The sequence below is a fragment of the Nomascus leucogenys genome, chromosome 23, assembly GCF_006542625.1.
Source record: "Nomascus leucogenys isolate Asia chromosome 23, Asia_NLE_v1, whole genome shotgun sequence".
Classification (NCBI taxonomy): Eukaryota; Metazoa; Chordata; class Mammalia; order Primates; family Hylobatidae; genus Nomascus; species Nomascus leucogenys.
In genome coordinates this window covers 23,247,715-23,267,478 of record NC_044403.1, presented here as the reverse complement: position 1 = coordinate 23,267,478, position 19,764 = coordinate 23,247,715, and the positions used below count along the sequence as shown (strand labels likewise).

Genomic DNA, 19,764 nt, shown 5'->3' with positions numbered 1-19,764 from the left:
CTCTTTGCCAACGATATGACTGTATACCTAGAAAACTCTGAAGACCCCTCTGAAAGACTCCTAGACTTGATAAATTCAGTAAACTCTTAGGTTACAAAATCAATGTACACAATTCAGTAGCACTGCTATACACCAATAACAACCAAGCTGAGAGTCAAATCAATAATTCAACTCTTTTACAACAGCTGCAAAAATAAATACCTAGGAATATACCTAACCAAAGAGGTGAAAGAGCTCCACAAGGAGAACTACAAAACACTGCTGAAAGAAATCATAGGTGCCACAAATTGAAACACATCCAATGCTCATGGATTGGAATAAACAATATTGTGAAAATGACCATACTGCCCAAAGTGATCTGCAGATTCATTGCAATTTCCATCAAAATACCATCATCATTTTTTCACAGAACTAGAAAAAACAATCCTAAAATTCACATGGAACCAAAAAAGAGCTTGGATAGCCAACGCAATCCTAAGCACAAAGAACAAATCTGGAGGCATCACATAATTAGACTTCAAATTTTACTATAAGTCTGTAGTTACCAAAACAGCATGGTACTGCTATAAAAGTAGACACATGAGCCAATGGAATAGAAAAAGAGAACTCAGACGTAAAGCCGAATGTCCAGGCAAGGTGGCTCACACTTGTAATCCCAACACTTTGGGAGGCCGAGGCGGGCGGATCACTTGAAGCCAGGAGTTCGAGACCAGCAGGGCCAAGATGGTGAAACCCCTTCTCTATTAAAAATGCAAAAATTAGCTGGGATGTGGTGGCACACACCTGTAATCCCAGCTACTCAGGAGGCTGAGGCAGGAGAATCGTTTGAACCTGGGAGGCGGAGGCAGCAGTGAGCTGAGATTGTGTCACTGCACTCCAGCCTGGGCAACAGAGCGAGATCCCATCTCAAAAAACAAAAACAGAAAACAAATAAGAGGCGGCGGCACCGCGCCGATGGGAGCTGGTTTGTGGGTCGGTGGGTTTCCTGCGGCAGCGGCTGAGGAGGAAGAGTTGCAGTTGAAGCGGCTCCGTCAGCTGGCGGAGGCCAGACCTCAGCAGCACGAGCTGGAGCACGGCGGATCCCAAGGCGCTTTCCCAGGTGGGTGGGGACAAGTGGGCGAGTAGCTGCCGCGACTCGGCCTATCATGTCCTTGGAGACGCTGGGCGCCAACGAGAACCGAGGCCGCCCCAAAGGCGAGTCGTCGGAGCGACCGCAGCGCCCTCCAGCGGGAATCAAAATCAAAAATCGCCGAGAACGAACAGATCACCGCCAGCAAGAACCAGGAGGACACAGGAAAAATGCTCGTTGGAGGCCTGAGCTGCGATATCAGCAAAAAAGATTTAAAAGACTGTTTTCCTAAATTTGGAGAGGTCATTGACTGTACAATAAAAATGGATCCCAACACTGGACGGGCAAGAGGGTTTGGGTTTTATCCTGTTCAAAGATGCAACCAATGTGGAGAAGGTCCTAGACCAGAAGGAGTACAGGCTGGATGGCCGTGTCATTGACCCTAAAAAGGCTATGGCTATGAAGAAGTACCCGATGAAGAAAATCGTCGTCGAGGGTCTGAATCCTGAAGCCACTGAGGAAAAGATCAGGGAGTACTTTGGCGAATTTGGGGAGATCGAGGCCATTGAAATTCCAGTGGATCCAAAGTTGAACAAAAGACAAGGTTTTGTGTTTATCATCTTTAAAAAAGAAGAACATGTGAAGAAAGTTCTGGAGAAAAATGTCCATACTATCAGTGGAAGCAAGTGTGAGATCAAGGTGGCCCAGCCCAAAGAAGTTTATTGGCAGCAGCTGTATGGTTCTAGGGGCCGTGGAAACCACAACTGAGGGAACCGAGGCAGCGGAGGTGGTGGTGGAGGTGGAGTTCAGGGCAGTACAAACTACAGCAAGAGCCAGTGACATGGTGGCCATCAGAATACCTACAAGCCATACTGAGGCAGCAGCAGGAGAGACCAACCGACCGCACACATGCTGTGTTTGGATATGGAGTGAACACAATTATGTACCAAATTTAACTTGACAAACTTTCTATGGCTTGTCCCATGTGCATCTTATTTAAAATTTCCCCCCATGGAAATCACTCTCTTGTTTACTATTTCCAGAGCTCTAGTTATTTAGGCAGCTTGTGGTGTCTGAGAGGCCAGAGGGGCATTATGGGCTGATTTTTAGTACCAGGTCCCACAGAACAAAATGGCAGCCTCTGCTTCCTACTGCCACACTCTGCAGCCTGGTCCTGTGGACCCTGGTTGTAAAGAGTAAATTGTATCTCAGGAAACCAGTGTCACCTTTTCATTTTATATTATTTATGTCATACATTTCCTGTAATGGGAGTGTTAATTTTACTGTACTTTTTGGTACCTTTGGGGAATCGAATATAAGGTATTTTACATGTGTTCTGATTTTGCCACAACCTGGATGTTGAAGCTATCCAAGCATTTAAAATAAAAATTTAACCCCCCCCCACAAAAAAGAAATAAAGCCAAATACTTAACATCCAACTGATCTTTGATGAAGCATACAAAAACATAAACCTATTTAGTAAATGGTGCTGAAAAGACTGGCAATCTGCATGTAGAAGAATGAAACTGGATCCCAATCTCTTACCTTATACAAAAATCAACTCAAGATGGATCAAAGACTTAAATCTAAGAACTGAAACCATAAAAAGCACAGAAGATTATATTAGAAAAACTCTTCTGGACATTAGCCTATGCAAAGAATTTATGACTAATACTCCAAAAGTAAATGCAACAAAAATGAAAACAAATAAATGGGACCTCATGAAACTAAAAAGCTTCTGCACAGCAAAAGAAATAATCAGCAGAGTAAATAGACAACCCACAGAATGAGATAAAATATTTGCAAACATATATGCATCCAACGAAGGACTAATATCCAGAATCTACTAGGATCTCAAACAAATCAGCAAGAAAAAAATAATAATAATCCCATCAAAAAGTGAGCAAGGGACATACATAGACATTTCTCAAAAGAAGATATACAAACAGCCAACAAACATGAAACAATGCTCAACATTACTAATTATCAGGGAAATGCAAATTAAAACCACAATGAGATACCACCTTACTCCTACAATAATGGCTGTTATTAAAAAGTCAAAAAAACAACAGATGTTGGCATGGATATGGTAAAAAGGAAATGCTTATACACGGCTGGTGGGAATGTAAATTAGTACAACCTCTCTGAAAAACAGTATGAAGATGCCTTAAAGAACTAAAAATAGATCTACCATTCAATCCAGCAATCCCTCTGCTGGGTATCTACCCCAAAATAAGTCATTATATATGAAAAAGACACTTGCACATGTATGATTATAGTAGCAGAATTCACAATTGCGAAGATATGGGACCAACCTAAGTGCCCATTAACCAATGAGTGGATAAAGAAAATGTGGTATATATACACCATGGAATACCACTCAGCCATAAAAACTAATGAAATAATGTCTTTTGCAGCACCTTGGTTAGAGCTGGAGACTATTCTAAGTAACTCAGGAATGGAAAACCAAAAGCTGTATTCTCTGACTTACAAGTGGAAGCTAAGCTATAAGTAGGCAAATCCATACAGAGTGATATAATGATCAGAAGCAGGAGGTGAAAAGGGAGCGGAGGGATAAAAAAAACTACATATTGGGTACAATGTATACTACTCAGGGGAGTGACAGGTGCATTACAATCAGAGTTCACAACTATATAATTCATCCATGTAACCAAAAACCTCTTGTATCCCAAAAGCTATTGAAATAAAAAATACATAAATAAAAATAAAAATATCCTCCTCTTGCACAGTGCCTTGTAAGAAGTAGGAAATCAAAAATTATTTGTGTGTTTGCATTGGGTTGGATATCAGAGAGCCGTAAAAAAGAGAAGGTAGTCAAAATTGTGAAGATGAAGTTATGTAAAGCCCATAATTGAATAAAACAGAGATACAGTGTTAAAAATTACAACAGCTAGGATCAGAAAAAAAGGCACTTAGAAGGTGCCTGTAATTATGATGCTCATAAAATAGCAATTAGAACTATTTCCCAAGCTTCAGTTATTCAAGTATATTCCTAATAATTTTTTATAAACAACCTACATTAACATTTATACTACTTTTTCTTAAAAGCTTTTTTATTTTTCAAAAAGCGTATTTTTCACTATCGACTGTATGGCAAGTACTGTTCTCAGACTCTTGGATACATCCATGTACAGCAAAGCTGTCTGTCCTTTTAGAGACTATATTCTACGGAGAAAGGCAGACGATATATAAGAAAGACATATATAAAAAAGAGAAAGAAAGAAAGACAATAGACAAGAAAGAGAATAAGTATCATGCTGGTGCAAAAGTAATTGCGGTTTTTGCCATTACTTTCATCCTATATACTTCCAATGGCAAAAACCGCAATTTTGCACCAACCTAATAAGTAAATAGTAGAGTATATTAGACTACAATAAATGCTATAGTAAATAAACAGAGGTAAGGGAGATGAAGAATGTAGGGAAAAAGGGTTGGTAACTTTAAATAGAGTTATGTGAATAAGCATCATTAAGAAGGTCATGTTTGTGCAGAGATGGGAACGAGGTGAGAGGCCAGGCCCTGCAGCTTTGTCGGGTAAGAATCATTCAGGTGGCCAGGCGCGGTGGCTCACGCCTGTAAACCCAGCACTTTGGGAGGCCGAGGCGGGCGGATCATGAGGTCAGGAGATCAAGACCATCCTGGCTAGCACTGTGGAACCCCGTCTCCACTAAAAAATACAAAAAAAATTAGCCAAGCGTGATGGCGGGCGCCTGTAGTCCCACCTACTCGGGAGGCTGAGGCAGGAGAATGACGTGAACCCGGGAGGCGGAGCTTGCAGTGAGCCGAGATCGCGCCACTGCACTCCAGCCTGGGAGACAGAGCGAGACTCCGTCTCACAAAAAAAAAAAAAAAAAAAAAAAGTATCATTCAGGAAAAGGAGATAAGAATCACCAGTACCTTGAGGTGGAAGCACGCCTGACATGGTTGAGAAACAACAGAGACGCCAGAGTCCTGAGTGCAGTGAGTAAAGATGAAAGAAGTAGGAGATTAGCTCAAAGTTAAGAGGGACAGAGTATGTAGCGCCTTACAGATAATTACAAAGGTATTTCATTTTTGTGTTGTTTTGTTTTTACTCTGAGATACATGAGAAGTTGATGAGAATTTTAAGTAGAGAACCGACATGATTTTATTGAAATTTAATGGTCTCACTCTGATTTGTTTGAAAATAGACTGTAGAGGGCAAGGGTGAAGGCTCAGAGACTACTTCAAAAATTATTGCTATAAGCCAAACAAGTGAACATGGTGGCCCCTCAGCATGTCCTCTGGTGTGACCATTACTCATCTCGAATTTAACTTTTAGACTGAGGTTCGGCTAGCAGTTATTTCACCTTTTCTGTGTCTTGGAAAAGTGTGGATGTTTTCTGTCTCTTGGAAAAGTGTGGAAGTTTTCTGTCTCTTGGAAAAGTGTGGATGTTTTCTGTCTCTTGGAAAAGTGTGGATGTTTTCTGTTTATTAATGTATATTTCCATATAAGCTGTGATATAAACGTGTCTCAACAGGTCAGGTACTGTATGTCTTGCACAGCGTAGAGCAATCTTACTTTACACCGTCACTTTCGTGATACCCACGTCATGGGTTAGGTTGCCTGGCCTGTCTGTTCACTAGATTAGTACAGCTGGATCTTCAGCATCCAGTTATTTACCTTGATTACCATAATTTCTTAGACTCATCCACTATATCATGGGGACCCAGGAGGAATGAGTCAAAACAAAACCAAAATTAAAATACTAGATATTTCTTCCAAACTCCATCCTATGCTTTAACTACTTAAAACAGTTAACCATACTCCTCATGTTCTCAGCCTGATCTATCTCTTCCCTTTCTTTTTTTATGTTTATTATATATTACATCATTTATTTATTTATGTATGTATTTTTAATTGTACTTTAAGTTCTGGGATACACGTGCAGAACGTGCAGATTTGTTACATAGGTATACATGTGCCATGGTGATTTGCTGCACCTATCTATCTCTTCCCTTTCTACATTTTTTTAAGTAATGAAAACAAATTTGCATATTAAACAATAGTAAACCTCACAAAAATCTTTATCTTGTCTTAGATTTTTAAAATTTTTAAGATCTCGAATTAATGCTTTAATATCAAAATATCTACTATAAATATCCACTCCACCCATACCAAATTCAGCATCATTTTTGGGGAGAGGGCAAATTGTCATAGTGATTGTGACACACAGGCACATCATTTAGAGGCCAGGGGTTTTTTGATGAGAGTTTTTTTTTTTATTGAGATGAAATCCACATAACATAAAATCAGCCATTTTAAAGTGAATAATTTAGTAAAATTGGTACAATTTCTTTTCACATATTAATCAACATTAGAGGACTGTAAATGCCTCCCTAGTAATACAGAAATATCCATTGGAAATAAAAATAGCACCAGTGGGAAAGTATGAAAACAGTAAGACAAATCAGCACATGAGGAAATATAGTTTCATTCCAATAATACCATTCTACAGTAATTACTGAAAAAAATGGTAAAAATTGTAAAACAGTACATCACAAAACTAATACAACATGTTTCATATTCCAAAATGTTAATACTTGTTCCAATGAGATTGGTTACTTTTTTATATTCATCATCAGATTTTATGTATTTTTATGTATTTTTGTATTTAAAAAGCAGAAAACTTTCCTGTGAGAGCAGTTTCCCTACAATTACATATTATACAAGATTCTAGGCCGGGCGTGGTGGCTCACGCCTGTAATCCCAGCACTTGGGAGGCCGAGACAGGCAGATCACCTGAGGTCAGGAGTTTGGGAAGAGCCTGACCGACATGGAGAAACCCTGTCTCTACTAAAAAAATACAAAAGTAGCCGGGTGTGGTGGTGCATGACTGTAATCCCAGCTACTTGGGAGGCTGAGGCAGGAGAATCGCTTGAACCCAGGGGCCGGAGGTTGTGGTGAGCCGAGATCGTGCCGTTGCACTCCAGCCTGGGCAACAAGAGCGAAACTCTGTCTCAAAAAAAAAAAAAGATTCTATTAGAGATATGGCAGACATACTCTCTGAGCTATTTAATTGATAAAGAAAAAGTAGGAGTTCCTGCTTGTTAAAGATGATAATCATAATTATGACCATATTCATGAAAATAATAAAATTACTCTGACTGTGGTGAAGATTTTTTCCCATTTCTTCATTTAGCTATTCAGAAATATATTTCACCCTCAGTTCATAACTGATATACTGCTAGAAGTTGAGGGTCAAATGGTGGCAACACACCATGCACTTCAATGGCATTGTTGAGCACAAAAACAACTCTGATAGAGCCAGAAATTAAGATTCGCTTATGGCTTACCCAAGGTAAATGCCAAGTCAATGGCAGAATGAAAATTCAAGCTTGGGGCCAGGTGGCTCACATCTGTAATCCCAGCACTTTGGGAGGCCAAGGCGGGCAGATCACTTGAGCCCAGGAGTTAGAGACCAGCTTGGTCAACATGGCAAAACGCAGTCTCTACAAAAAACACCAAAAATTAGCCTGGCATGGTGGCATGCACCTGTAGTCCCAGCTACTTGGGGGGCTAAGGCGAAAGATAGCTGCAGTGAACCGAGATTGTGCCATTGCACTGCAGCCTGGGTGACAAAGTGAGATCCTATCTCAAAAAAAATAAAAAAATAAAAAATAAAAATTCAAGCTTGGCTGCCCTGATTCCATGTCTAGGGATCTACTAACTAGAAAAATAATACTAGCCTACCTGTAGTTTGACAAATACAGAAATCACAGCCTCTCCCTTCAATTTCTTGGTTAAGATTACAGTTTGCCAAGCTCTCTAAACATTTTCTGCATTTATTTTGACCTCAGCTGTTACTCTTCTCTGTTCTGTTTTCTGTCCTCCTTACTAGCTCATATATTTCTTTCTCCTCCTCCACCCTTCCCCTTACATTGAAAACTTCTTCTCACAAATACTATATGAGGGCACACTACACAGTTGGTCATAAATGACTGACACGTGAATCCATACACAATTTGGAGATGGGTTTTCATTGGTAGCTGTGGTTCTGATCTGAAATCTGTTAAAATAGAATACAGTGAGGTAATTAGAACAAATGTTAAGGAATACTGTCTACATGGCGCACAAATAAATTAGTAAGGATATCGGTGAAGAGTTCTGAAGTGTTTCTATTATTGGAAAAGGAGGCTTAAATCTAAATTGTGAATCTCAAGTGATTAAATGAATGGTCTCCATTATTAAGGCAGAAAAATGACTTAATTTTTTTTAAGAAATGCTACTAGCTGCATAAACTTAAAAAAAAGTTCCTGACAAAGAAGAAAAATCATTTAATATTCTATAAAAAGTTCTTTATATATCTTTCAGCCTATTACTTAAATGTTTCTGTATCAAATCAAGTAACAGTTTAATTTAATTATTACTGGATATACTTAATGAGTAGACCAAGCAGAAGCATTAATGCTGAAAGGGATCTAGAACTAAAAAAAGAATCAGAGATGCCCAGGCCATTTAAAGGCAGCGCAAACAACTCTGTATATTTTAATGTATCCTGGAAGCAGAATTATATTACAATACAATGCTTGACAGTTATGGAAATCAACACTGCTAAATGAAGGCATGGTCCTGTTCAATTTGATCTTCAATCTCCTTAAGTAGCACTGTTAATTAGTCAAGCTCAAAGAGCATCACTGAGCCTCAGTGCAAAAGCTATGACGTGGCACTCTTTGTCCTGGTTATCTATCTCTCCCTCTTGACCCTGAGGTTGGAAGATTGAGAAAACTTTGCTTTAGGGATGACTAAGGCTAAGATTAACTACTTAGATTCAGACCTCAGGGACAACTCCGACCAGCATTATTCCTTAAAAATTTTTCTTGACCTCTAAGTGTTTTGGGGGCATAGACACAGCTAGATTAAATAAATGCCACCCAGAAAACCAGAGTAGTAACATATCAAAATGTTAACTTGGGCCCACTTGTGATTATAGAAAGAGTCCTCTAGTCATACATTTAAAATAGCAAGGGAAAACTCAAGACAAACAAGTGCTATAAGAAAGTAGAAAATACATTTGGCTGATTGTTTGTTAATAAATTCACTGTACTTGGCCTAGTAGAAGTAAAACAGTTAAGTGATAATGCTCAGCAGTTTGTACTGTTCACACTATTGGGTGAACAGACCTGGTGGTGAGAAAAGAGGCAAATGAAAAAACACTCCAAATTAATTCTACAAAGATTTTAAGATACAATGTTAACAACCCTATAAAAAGCAATCTGTCATAAAAGAAAACTAATCAACACAAAAGAAAAATAGTTAAAAAAAAAAACAGAAACAGATACATATAGAAAATTGGAATTATGAGACACAAGCTAAAACAACTATGGTTAGTGTGTTCTGAAAGTTAAAAGACAATACTAAGAATGTTGGAAGAAAAAGTAGAAGTATACGTGTTAAAATAATAGATTTGAGAAAGAACTAAACTAAAATTATAAAACTGAAAATGTCACCAAACAAAATAAAAAACTTAATAGAGGCTTTTAACAGTAGATTAGCCACAGATGAGAAAAAATAGATGAACTGGAAGATATGTGAAAGGTAATTACATAGATTGGAGCAAAAAGCTAAAAAAGAATGAAAACACAGGAAAAAGCAAAAGAAACATATAGGATGGTGTCAATTGGGTCTGTAATGAATGTAACTGGGATTCCAGGAGAAGGGAAAACAGATGGGGAAAAGCAAAATATGAAGCAAGTATGGCTGAGAATTTTTCAGTGCTGAGTAAATATATTAATTTTAAAACATATATTACCTTCAAACAGATGACCTCTCAAAAACAACAATAAAAAATAGAAAACAGTGGAATAGTATATTTGAGTGGCTGAGAGGAAAAACAACAAACCTCTCATCCTATAGTTATTGGAAATATCAATCTTAAGAAAAAATACCTGAAATGTACTGTTAGGAAGAAAGAAATAAACAACTAAAATCATAAATATGTGGGCAAATTGAAATGAATACTAACTGCATAAATCTGCTGTGCGCCACCTTGTCTGTCTAATTTTTGTATCTTTTTTCTTTTTTTTTTTTTTGTAGAGATGGGGTTTCACCATTTTGGCCAGGCTGGTATCCAACTCCTGAGCTCAAGTGATCCACCCGCCTCTGCCTCCGAAAGTGCTGGGATTATAGGCGTGAGTCCCTGCGCCCGGCCCAAGGGCTATTTTTTTCCTTTTTTTTTTAATACTGAGTCTGGCTCAGTCACCCAGGCTGGAGTGCGGTGGCGCGATCTCGGCTCACTGCAACCTCTGTCTCCCGAGTTGAAGCAATTCTGGTGCCTCAACCTCCGAGTAGCTGGGATTACAGGTGCCCGCCACCACACCCAGCTGGTGACGGGTAGCTTTAGTCCCAGCTACTCAGGAGGCTGAGGTGGGAGAATCGCTTGAACCCAGGAGGCAGAGGTTGCAGTGAGCCAAGATTGTGCCACTGCACTCTAGCCTGTGCGATAAAATAAAAATAAATAAATAAAAATAAATACATTAATATAATAGCATATAAATTGAGGACAGAGTCAACAGAGTAAAGGAATGCTCTATGATTTTTATATTGGTCAGGAAGAACATAAGAATGTCAGTTAATATTAGTCTTTGATGAATGAAATATACATGTGTAATTCCTAGAACTACTAAAAGATTAGTAAGAGAGATGTCAAAGACATGAAACAGCACATTCCAAATGAACAGAAAAAAAACTGAATAAGAAAAAGTGTTAAATCAGTCCCAAAAGGAGGAAAGAAAGGGAAAAAAAGTAACAATTCTAAATCTTTATGTGCCTGATAACACGGCTTCCACACATCGAATAAAATGTTTACAGAACTATAAGTAGAATCGCAGCGGAAGATTTCAACACAATTCTTTTCATATGGAAAGAGGAAGAAGCACGTAAAAATCAGAGAACTTCAAGCATGTGGAGCATGTTCTCTGATCACAGTGGAACTAAGCCTGAAATCTAAAACAAAGAGATAACTAGAAACACATATGTCTGTAAATTAAGAAATACATTTCTAAATAACTCCTGGGTCAAAGAGCAACTCACAGTGGAAATCAGAAAGTAGTTTGAACTGAATGACAATGAAAATACATTAAAATTATAGCCTTAAATCTACATACTTGAGATAAAGGAAGGCTTAAATTCATGAGGCAAGCATCCAATACAAAAAGTTTGAGATGGAATAGCAAATGTAAAACAAATAAGGCCGGGCGTGGTGGCTCACGCCTGTAATCCCAGCACTTTGGGAGGCTGAGGCGGGTAGATCATGAGGTCAGGAGATCGAGACCATCCTGGCTAACATGGTGAAACCCCATCTCTACTAAAAATACAAAAAATTAGCCGGGTGTGGTGGGTGCCTGTAGTCCCAGCTACTCAGGAGGCTGAGGCAGGAGAATGGCCTGAACCCGGGAGGCGGAGCTTGCAGTGAGCAGAGATCGCGCCACTGCACTCCAGCCTGGGCAACAGAGCGAGACTCTGTCTCACAAAAAAAATAAAATAAAATAAAAAAATAAATTAGGTCAGGAGATCGAGACCATCCTGGCTAACACAGTGAAACCCTATCTCTACTAAAAATACAAAAACTTAGCCGGGCGTGGTGGTGGGCGCCTGTAGTCCCAGTTACTCAGGAGGCTGAGGCAGGAGAATGGCGTGAACCCGGGAGGCGGAGCTGGCAGTGAGCCGAGATCGCCACTGCACTCCAGCCTGGGCGACAGAGCGAGACTCCATCTCAAAAAATAAAATAAAAATAAATTAGATGGAAGGAAGTAATACAGATTAGAATAAAAGTTAATGAAAGAAATAATAAAAAGAGACAGAGTCAACAAAGTCAAAAGTTATTTTCTTTGAAAAACTAAATTGAACAGTACTACTGAGACAGATGAAAAACACACACAGGTGCACACACACACACACACTAATAATAAGAACTTAAAAGGGACATATTTCATATTCTGCAGATACTAAAAAGCAAATGAATGACAACAGCAGTGACAAAGACCAACACATAATAAGGAATAATGTATAATCAGGCAAATGTGAAATACGTTTAAAATATCTTTCTAAAATGCAAAATGTGAAAATGTGGTTGCTTTTTAACATAATAATAAGTCTCATACATTAACTATGTACAAGACACTGTGCTAAATTATTTTACTTTTATACCCATCTCACAATTCTAAGAGGAAAGCACTCTTTCTTTTTTTTTTTTTTTTTTGAGTTGGAGTCTCACTGGAGTCTCACTCTGTCATACAGGCTGGAGTGCAATGGTGCAATCTCAGCTCACTGCAACCTCCATCTCCCAGGTCCAAGCAATTCTCCTGCCTCAGCCTCCTGAGTAGCTGGGATTTCAGGCAAATGCCACCACACCCGGCTAATTTTTTAGTGGAGGTGGGGTTTCATCATGTTGGTCAGGCTGGTCTCAAACTCCTGAGTTCAAGTGATACACCCACCTGGGCCTCCCAAAGTGCTGGGATTACGGGTATGAGCCACTGTACCCGGCCAAGAGCACCTTTCTATTCTTGTTTATGGAGAATGGGACTCAGAGAGGAAAAGTGACTTATCCCCAGTGTCACACAATCAGTGAGTGGGGTAATCATTAACCCAAACTGAGGCCTGGCTTCAAAACCCATGCTCTTAACCAGGGGGTTACACTGACTGACAGTGACTGCTCCTTGCCTGGACAACTTCAAACATGTCGGATGCCTCCCTGGTAGAAAATCAAAAGAATATCTGTGTTGATGCTACTAGATGGCCTCGCTCCTTTTCACTCTAAGGTCCTCCTCATCTTTCTCCTCTTGTCCTAGCTCACTTTCTCTTCTTCTATATCTTTCTCTCTTTCTCATATATGGTCAGCATATCAGGTTCTTAGCTGCTTGACAGAGGTTTTCATAGATGAGGTGGAAACCTCTCTGAGAAAGAGGATGAAGCATTGTCTCTCCAAACACTTACAGGTTAGAAGAGAATGTTGATCCATCCTCCCAGAGCCATGGTACCTCAGTCTGGGGCCGAGAAAGGCCTATCCAAAATGAATTATCAGGTTGGGAAGACACTTGTTTTACTATAAATCCCTGTAACGAAACACATACAAATATACAACAAAGAGAGAGAGAGAGAAAGAAACTATTATCATGGACACTGAGAAAAAGATTGAATCACTTTGGTAAAGAATGCGTGCCTAACCTGACATCAACTTAGAGAGAAGTGCCAATTTTTGAATGTTATTGAATGTCTCAAAAGGCCTATCTTATTTATTTAAAGTAATTATCATTTAATTTTCCAAAAGAATAGATTTATAATGTGAAGACTGTACTGCCTCCATTCAACCTATCTGACAAAATCCCAGATGACAGGCGCCCTAGGCAGTTTTCATGGATGATTAGCCACTGTCTTCTCCTCCGATTGAAGAAATAAATTGATGCTACTTTTGTTAAGAAATACTTCTCAGAGTTAGGTAACAAGTTAAAAATAATTTAGTCCAACTGTATATTTTATGAATAAGTAATCTGAGGTTCAGTGAAGATATCTGAATTGTTTACAAATCTATAACAATTTATTTTCAATTATAGGCTGGCCTAAAAGTCAGATGGACTTGTAATCCAATACTCTTTCTTTGCCATATATCTAGTTCCATTAACTTTAATATAAATTATTACTACTGGGTAAGACATTACAGAAACAAAAACAAAATGAGAATAGTGAAAGTAGATGTAGAAGTTATAGACTGCTTTAGATTTATAACGTAGAACGTTTCCTATTAACCCCTTATCTACCTCATTGAAGCTCTACCCCTCATTCATGATGCGTTATAAGTGCCACTTTTTCTGAAAACTTCTTAGGAACATGGGGAGCTCTTTAAACACCTATAGCATTTATTGCTAATGCCAGATATTTAACTTTTAATAGCTGCTGAGTTGCTTTTTTTTTTACTTAAAAGATTATATGTGTCCCGTGATAGCAGGGTTGTGTTTTAACCCTCTTTGCCTTTCCCAGTATCTTGCTAAGAGTAAATAATTTCTAAACACATATTATCATTGTTGCCATTTTTCTTGATAATTATGATGACAAGGATGAGAATTTTCTACTTTACTTCCACCATATTTAAAAATTGAAATACAAACTCACAAAACTGGGTAGTGGCCTGATTATTGCAGTCATGCATACATGGAGTGTGTTTGAAAGGACTTGTTTTAAGGTGAAACACAGTTTTTTTTAATTAGTTAAAAATAAAAGCATATACTATGCACTTTATATGCTTAAGGCATGCTATGATTATAATTATAGAGATATTAAAAATGACTTTTGGCCAAGTGTGGTGGCTTACACCTGTAATGCCAACACTTTGGGAGATCGAGGTAGGCAGATCGCTTGTGCCCAGGATTTTGAGACCAGCCCCGACGATACGGAGAAACCTCGTCTCTATGAAAAATACAAAAAAAAAAAAATAGACGAGCGTGGTGGTGCACCCTGTAGTCCTAACTACTCAGGAGGCTGAGGTGGGAGAATCACTTGAGCCTGGGATGTTGAGGCTTCACTGCACTCTAGCTTGTGCAACAGAGTGAGACTCTGCCTCAAAAAAAAAAAAAAAAAGACTTCATTTTAGGAAAAATTGTCATTACCTGGAATCTCCCTCTATCTTCCTTCTGGATACAGACCACAGATAATTATAACAGAAGTCTACACTTACCAATTCATTCGAGCTATCTATCTTTAGGAGATTAGAGCCCAGTTGTGAGCATTGTCTTTTACTTCCATCCCAGGAATTTAGTGACATGCTGAATAGATAACAGCTCTTCTCATATATCATCCAATTAGGAGGACAAGGGCTGGACAGAACCCCTGGAAATAAAAGATTAGTACCATGAGGTTCATAGCATACCAGTTCACTCTTTTAGTGTGAACACCATTCATCTTAAGGACATTTATGAAATAACCAATGAGTTGCCATTTTCATATTTCATTTTCAATTCAAACTATAGGGATATGATTTTACAGATGAGAATACATTCAAATCTTCCTATTCATTTAAAATTTAAAAATGAATTAACTATAAATAGTATTTTAGGCAGCCAACCATCCTTTTTTTCTTGACCTGTCTTCTATTCCTTCTAATTCAGCTCAAAACTACCTTTCTCCTTAATAACTCCTTAAAATAAGTCCACTCACAATCAATCATTGAGGTACACAGCAATTTCATATTGTTACTTATTTGATGATGTAAGATCTACTTCATAATATGACTTTCCAAATGAGAAAAGTATAGGTAATTATTCATATTACACACTATCTCTGTTATATATTATTAGCTACTTAATAAAAATAGTGAGGCGGTATGGGTCCAGAGATGAAAAATTGAAGTGAAAACATTAAGTCATAGTCAATTATGATGCAATTAGAAGTAAAAGTCAAGTGTGTATAGAATTGTAATTAAGTAAAAGAAATTGTATGATTAAAGAAATTTGATGAGTTTTCAGGAACGTGTATTAGGTCTACCTCTTTTGTATATTTTTAATATAGCTTCCTTATTCTTGGCAACATTTTCCCTTCTTTCCTTTCTCCCTGTCATTCTTCCTTTCTAATGTCATATTTCCTATTCTAACTGTATCGCATTTAAAATGTCAATTCTGTAAGAGGAGAGAACATTTTTCTTTTATTTGTATCAAATTATATGATCTCCTGTAGATCTAAGCACATAGCCAGTGATAAATCAGTTACTGATTTTAAAAATTAATAAAGTCCAATTTAGAACTGTTCAGCCAAGTGCATAGGGTACTTATAATTTCACCTTATTGTATATATGACAGGGATACATTACACTAAGGTAATACTAATATGTGTATTTGCCTTAAATGTACAATCATTGAATCTAAGCATTTTTCTTTACACCCCTGTCCCAGGCCTCAGCATCAAGAATTAACCCTCTTGAGTCAAGATTCCATCCTTTAACTATGCCCTTGCCTGTGGTTTTGACAGCTTTGGTAGGAGTCACACTCTCTTCTAAAGATGCTTGTGTGGGTTGACTGTGGTTCTCTTTATTTCTTGATGGAAAGTAGCCATTCTCCAATGTGTTGCTTCCTGAATTGGATCTCCAAATAGCTTCATATACTAACAACAATAATAGTGACAGAAAAAATGTCATTCTGCTGTGTTTGAAAATTAAAATCCCAAAACCCATATGTTATTGGAATAAAAGAATACATTATTGATTAATGATAAATAGATGATATATTGCTGTGGAGAGATAAAGACGATTGATAGAATAGATGAAAAGAAATACATAACTTTCATAAACGAGGTATAGTAAAAAGAAAGAAAAGAAAAAAGAAGGTGGAGAAGAAGAAATAGAATGAGGGAGGCAGCAAGAGGCAAATGTCATAGAGTGAATTGGACCCATGATAGATTTGAAATAGCAACATCTTTCACCTTTCTTCTATTATTTAAAAATGAGAGATCCTTGAGAAACTGCCCAGTACCTATGACATAGAATGCACTCAGTAAACATTTGACTAATTAAGGAATGTCATGAAGACTCTCTGAAGGTGATTGACAACAGATTGCATGTGATATAAAATCTAAAAAAATATATTCACCCATTACAAAATATCGACTTAAGACCAAGTGCCTCAGGAGATTTCTGGTGTATTCAAAGGTGTTTATATTAAAGATCAGAAATAATTTCCTTAAATAATATGACTCATAAAAATAGCTTAATGTCCATTTAGTGAATTTATTTCATTAGGAAGACAGCACCATATTGTACTTTCTTCTTCAGCTCCATGTATTTCCTTCATTAATTTATCCTTTGAATTCCACAGCTTTGAAACCAGCTATGCAAGGGAGGTAGGAGAGCGATGTAGTTAAGAGTATGAGTTTTTTAGACAGATCACCTAAATTTCTAATCATGGTCCCACCACTAACTAGCTTATAACCCTGGAAAGGTAAAATAACCTCTCAGTCTCTCACACCCTTTATAAGTGAAATGGGCATTAACAGCACCAACCCAATACAGATAAAACCAGATTATATACAAATTAAAGTAGATTATGCATGTCAAGCCCTTAAAAGGTGCCTGGCACATAATAATTGCTTACTACATTGTCTGTTGTTGTTGTTAATCTCCTCCACCAAATACTCACCCACGGTACCCAGGACCACAGCTATCACCAGTATTACCAAGCATAGGATTCCCAAAATCACAGCAATGAGGCGCCAAGGAAGAGATGCAGCACACGATCCTGAGGAGCCAGAGGGGGCAGAGATAGAATAAAGAAAGAGAATGACGGATGGTAGGGCAGTTTAATTCTACAGTTCATCAAAAATCTGGCCTTGCACAGTGGCTCACACCTGTAATCCCAGAAGGGAGACTGAGGTAGGAGGATTGCTTGAGGCCAGAAGCTCAAGACCAGCCTGGGCAACACAGGGAGACCCTGTCCCTACCAAAAAGAAAAAAAAGAAAGAAAGAAAGAAAGAAAGAAAATTTAATTAGCTGGGCATGGTGGTGAGCTCCTGTAGTCCCAGCTACTCTGGAGGCTGTGGCAAGAGGATCACTTGAGCCTAGCAATTCCAGAGCAGCATGGGCAACAGAGTGATACCCTGTTAAACCCCCCCCCCCCCCACACACACACACCACCACCACCACCACCACAACAACAACAACAAAATACTGGCAAATTTTAAAGTGAATTAAGTGAATTATTAATCACTGCCTAGGTTACCTAGTCATCTAGGATTCGCTGTGTTTTCTCCACTGGTAAGGATACCTTCTTCTTCAATTGCTGGAATTGTAATTTCGGCACATTGCCTTGATACCTGTATGCTCCTAATTTCAGCTCCACATTGATATCTACAGGTCTTGACATTAGTAGGATCCCTGAAATCCCACTGATTCTTAGAGGAAATAGCTTAATGTTGGGGACATAGCACTGATTACTAAGGGTAATTTTCCCTTTTCATATGTTTGTTGCATGACCCTGTGCAAATTCCTCCCTTTGTTGTTTTTTATTCCTCTTTGGGGTAATAATATCTCAAAGCATTATTGTGGGAATTAAATGAGCTAACACATATAAAAGCACCTTGTTTAGAGACTGCTAGCACATGATAGGTGTGTTGTTACAGGATACCGTTTGCCTACACATATGCAGAAACACGCGCATGTCTCCCTACCTATTGCCTCATCCACTTTTTCCACCCTTCCTCAATAGGTTGCCCAAGAAAAGAATTATATCAGTGCTGAGAGGAAAATATGTGTGCAGTGTGAATAACCAGAAAGCAGAAGAAAGTAAACTCCGGTGTCAAAACCAACAAATGATCTCTCTCTCTCAAAGATAATAGGGAACTAATTTTGTGTGAACATTGCCATAACCAGAATGTATTTCTGCTTTCCACTGAGACTAAACTGTCAGGACATTTCATAGAATCGTCACGTAGGAGAATCATAGAGTAGGCTAAATCACTCACTCATTCTGTGAATACAGAGATCCTCCAATGCCCTTCTTTCTATTTCATTTCATTTACACTTTGTTTAAGACTCATGTCCTGCTGATGGGATGTTTTTATCTACCATATGTTCATATATTGTCCATCACTGGTATACCAATAATTGTTTTTTGTTTAAAAACAATTTAAATTAATCTCTTACCACAAAAAAACATGTTGTTCATATATATACTTCTTTAAGTTTCCTGGCCTCCATTCGATAATCTAGCCTTTCTACCAAACAAGCAACAAGTCATTCCTACAGAAATCCTTTATCTTTGTATATTATCCCACTTATTACCAATTCCTCACTGATGAAATGTCTATATCTATAGAAAAGAGAAATTCTATTTTCTGCCATCAGACATAATTAATTTAAATACTAATAATTGGTCACTGAATAATTTTCATGAAAAAAGGTTTAGGGTGCATTCAAATTATCTTCAGTGACATCTGAAGCCTTTTAAAAGTATATCCATAAAAATGTACACATCATGAGCCTCTCAAATTTTCTCCCCTTATATCTTTTTGTTTGTTTGTTTGTTTGTTTTTATTTTTATTTTTTTTCAGAGACGGAGTCTTGCTCTGCCACCCAGGCTGGAGTGCATTGGCGTGATCTTGGCTCACTGCAAACTCCACCTCCCGGGTTCAGGTGATTCTCCCGCCTCAGCCTCCCAAGTACCTGGGACTACAGGCGTGCGCCACCATGCCTGGCTAATTTTTGTATTTTTAGTAGAGACGGAGTTTCACCACGTTAGCCAAGCTGGCCTCGAACTCCTGACCTCAGTCAATCCACCCACCTCAGCCTCCCAAAGTGCTGGGATTACAGGTATAAGACACCACGCCCGGCCTCCCCTTATATCTTTTCAAACGGGAGAGCTAAAGACATACATTAGAAAAAACATATATATACCTTTCTCTGAAACAACAGCTATCCTGGTATTGCTTTGAGAGTTGAAGTGTAATTGAGTATATCCATCTTCATCCAAATTTTCTAAATCAGGATGATATTCCATTGTTCTTGAGAGCCCCTGAATAGATACAGCATTTGGGAGCTCTTTTCTTTCTGCTCCTGAGATGACTCTGTGGACGAAAGAGAATCTCTGAGTCAAATCATGTGGGCTAGGTACTTACTGGAGTTTAACAAATTAAGCTTAAGTAGTTCAACCAGATATTCAAGAGCAGGAAATGAAACTAT

The 19,764-nt window shown here is 38.3% G+C and overlaps 1 protein-coding gene and 1 pseudogene across 4 annotated transcripts in view; one reads left to right on the top strand and one right to left on the bottom strand.

The window, feature by feature from the left end:
- The window catches only part of CLEC7A (C-type lectin domain containing 7A), a 22,103-nt gene extending 2,339 nt beyond the window's left edge, over window positions 1–19,764 (bottom strand). The window contains exons 1-6 of one of the 4 annotated variants that reach the window (XM_003265476.2): window positions 19,480–19,756; window positions 17,228–17,326; window positions 16,050–16,187; window positions 14,779–14,930; window positions 13,044–13,162; window positions 6,314–8,118 (exon numbers count right to left, since the gene is read on the bottom strand). In XM_003265476.2, coding sequence (XP_003265524.1) covers window positions 7,986–8,118; window positions 13,044–13,162; window positions 14,779–14,930; window positions 16,050–16,187; window positions 17,228–17,326; window positions 19,480–19,582 — 744 coding nt within the window. In that variant the 5' untranslated portion in view covers window positions 19,583–19,756 and the 3' untranslated portion in view covers window positions 6,314–7,985. Of the gene's footprint in view, window positions 1–6,308; window positions 8,119–13,043; window positions 13,163–14,778; window positions 14,931–16,049; window positions 16,188–16,798; window positions 16,919–17,227; window positions 17,327–19,479 lie in introns of those variants that run through there. The other 3 variants (XM_003265475.2, XM_030804616.1, XM_003265478.2) reach the window with 3 other exon arrangements.
- On the top strand, window positions 1,146–1,945 carry LOC100586271 (annotated as a pseudogene).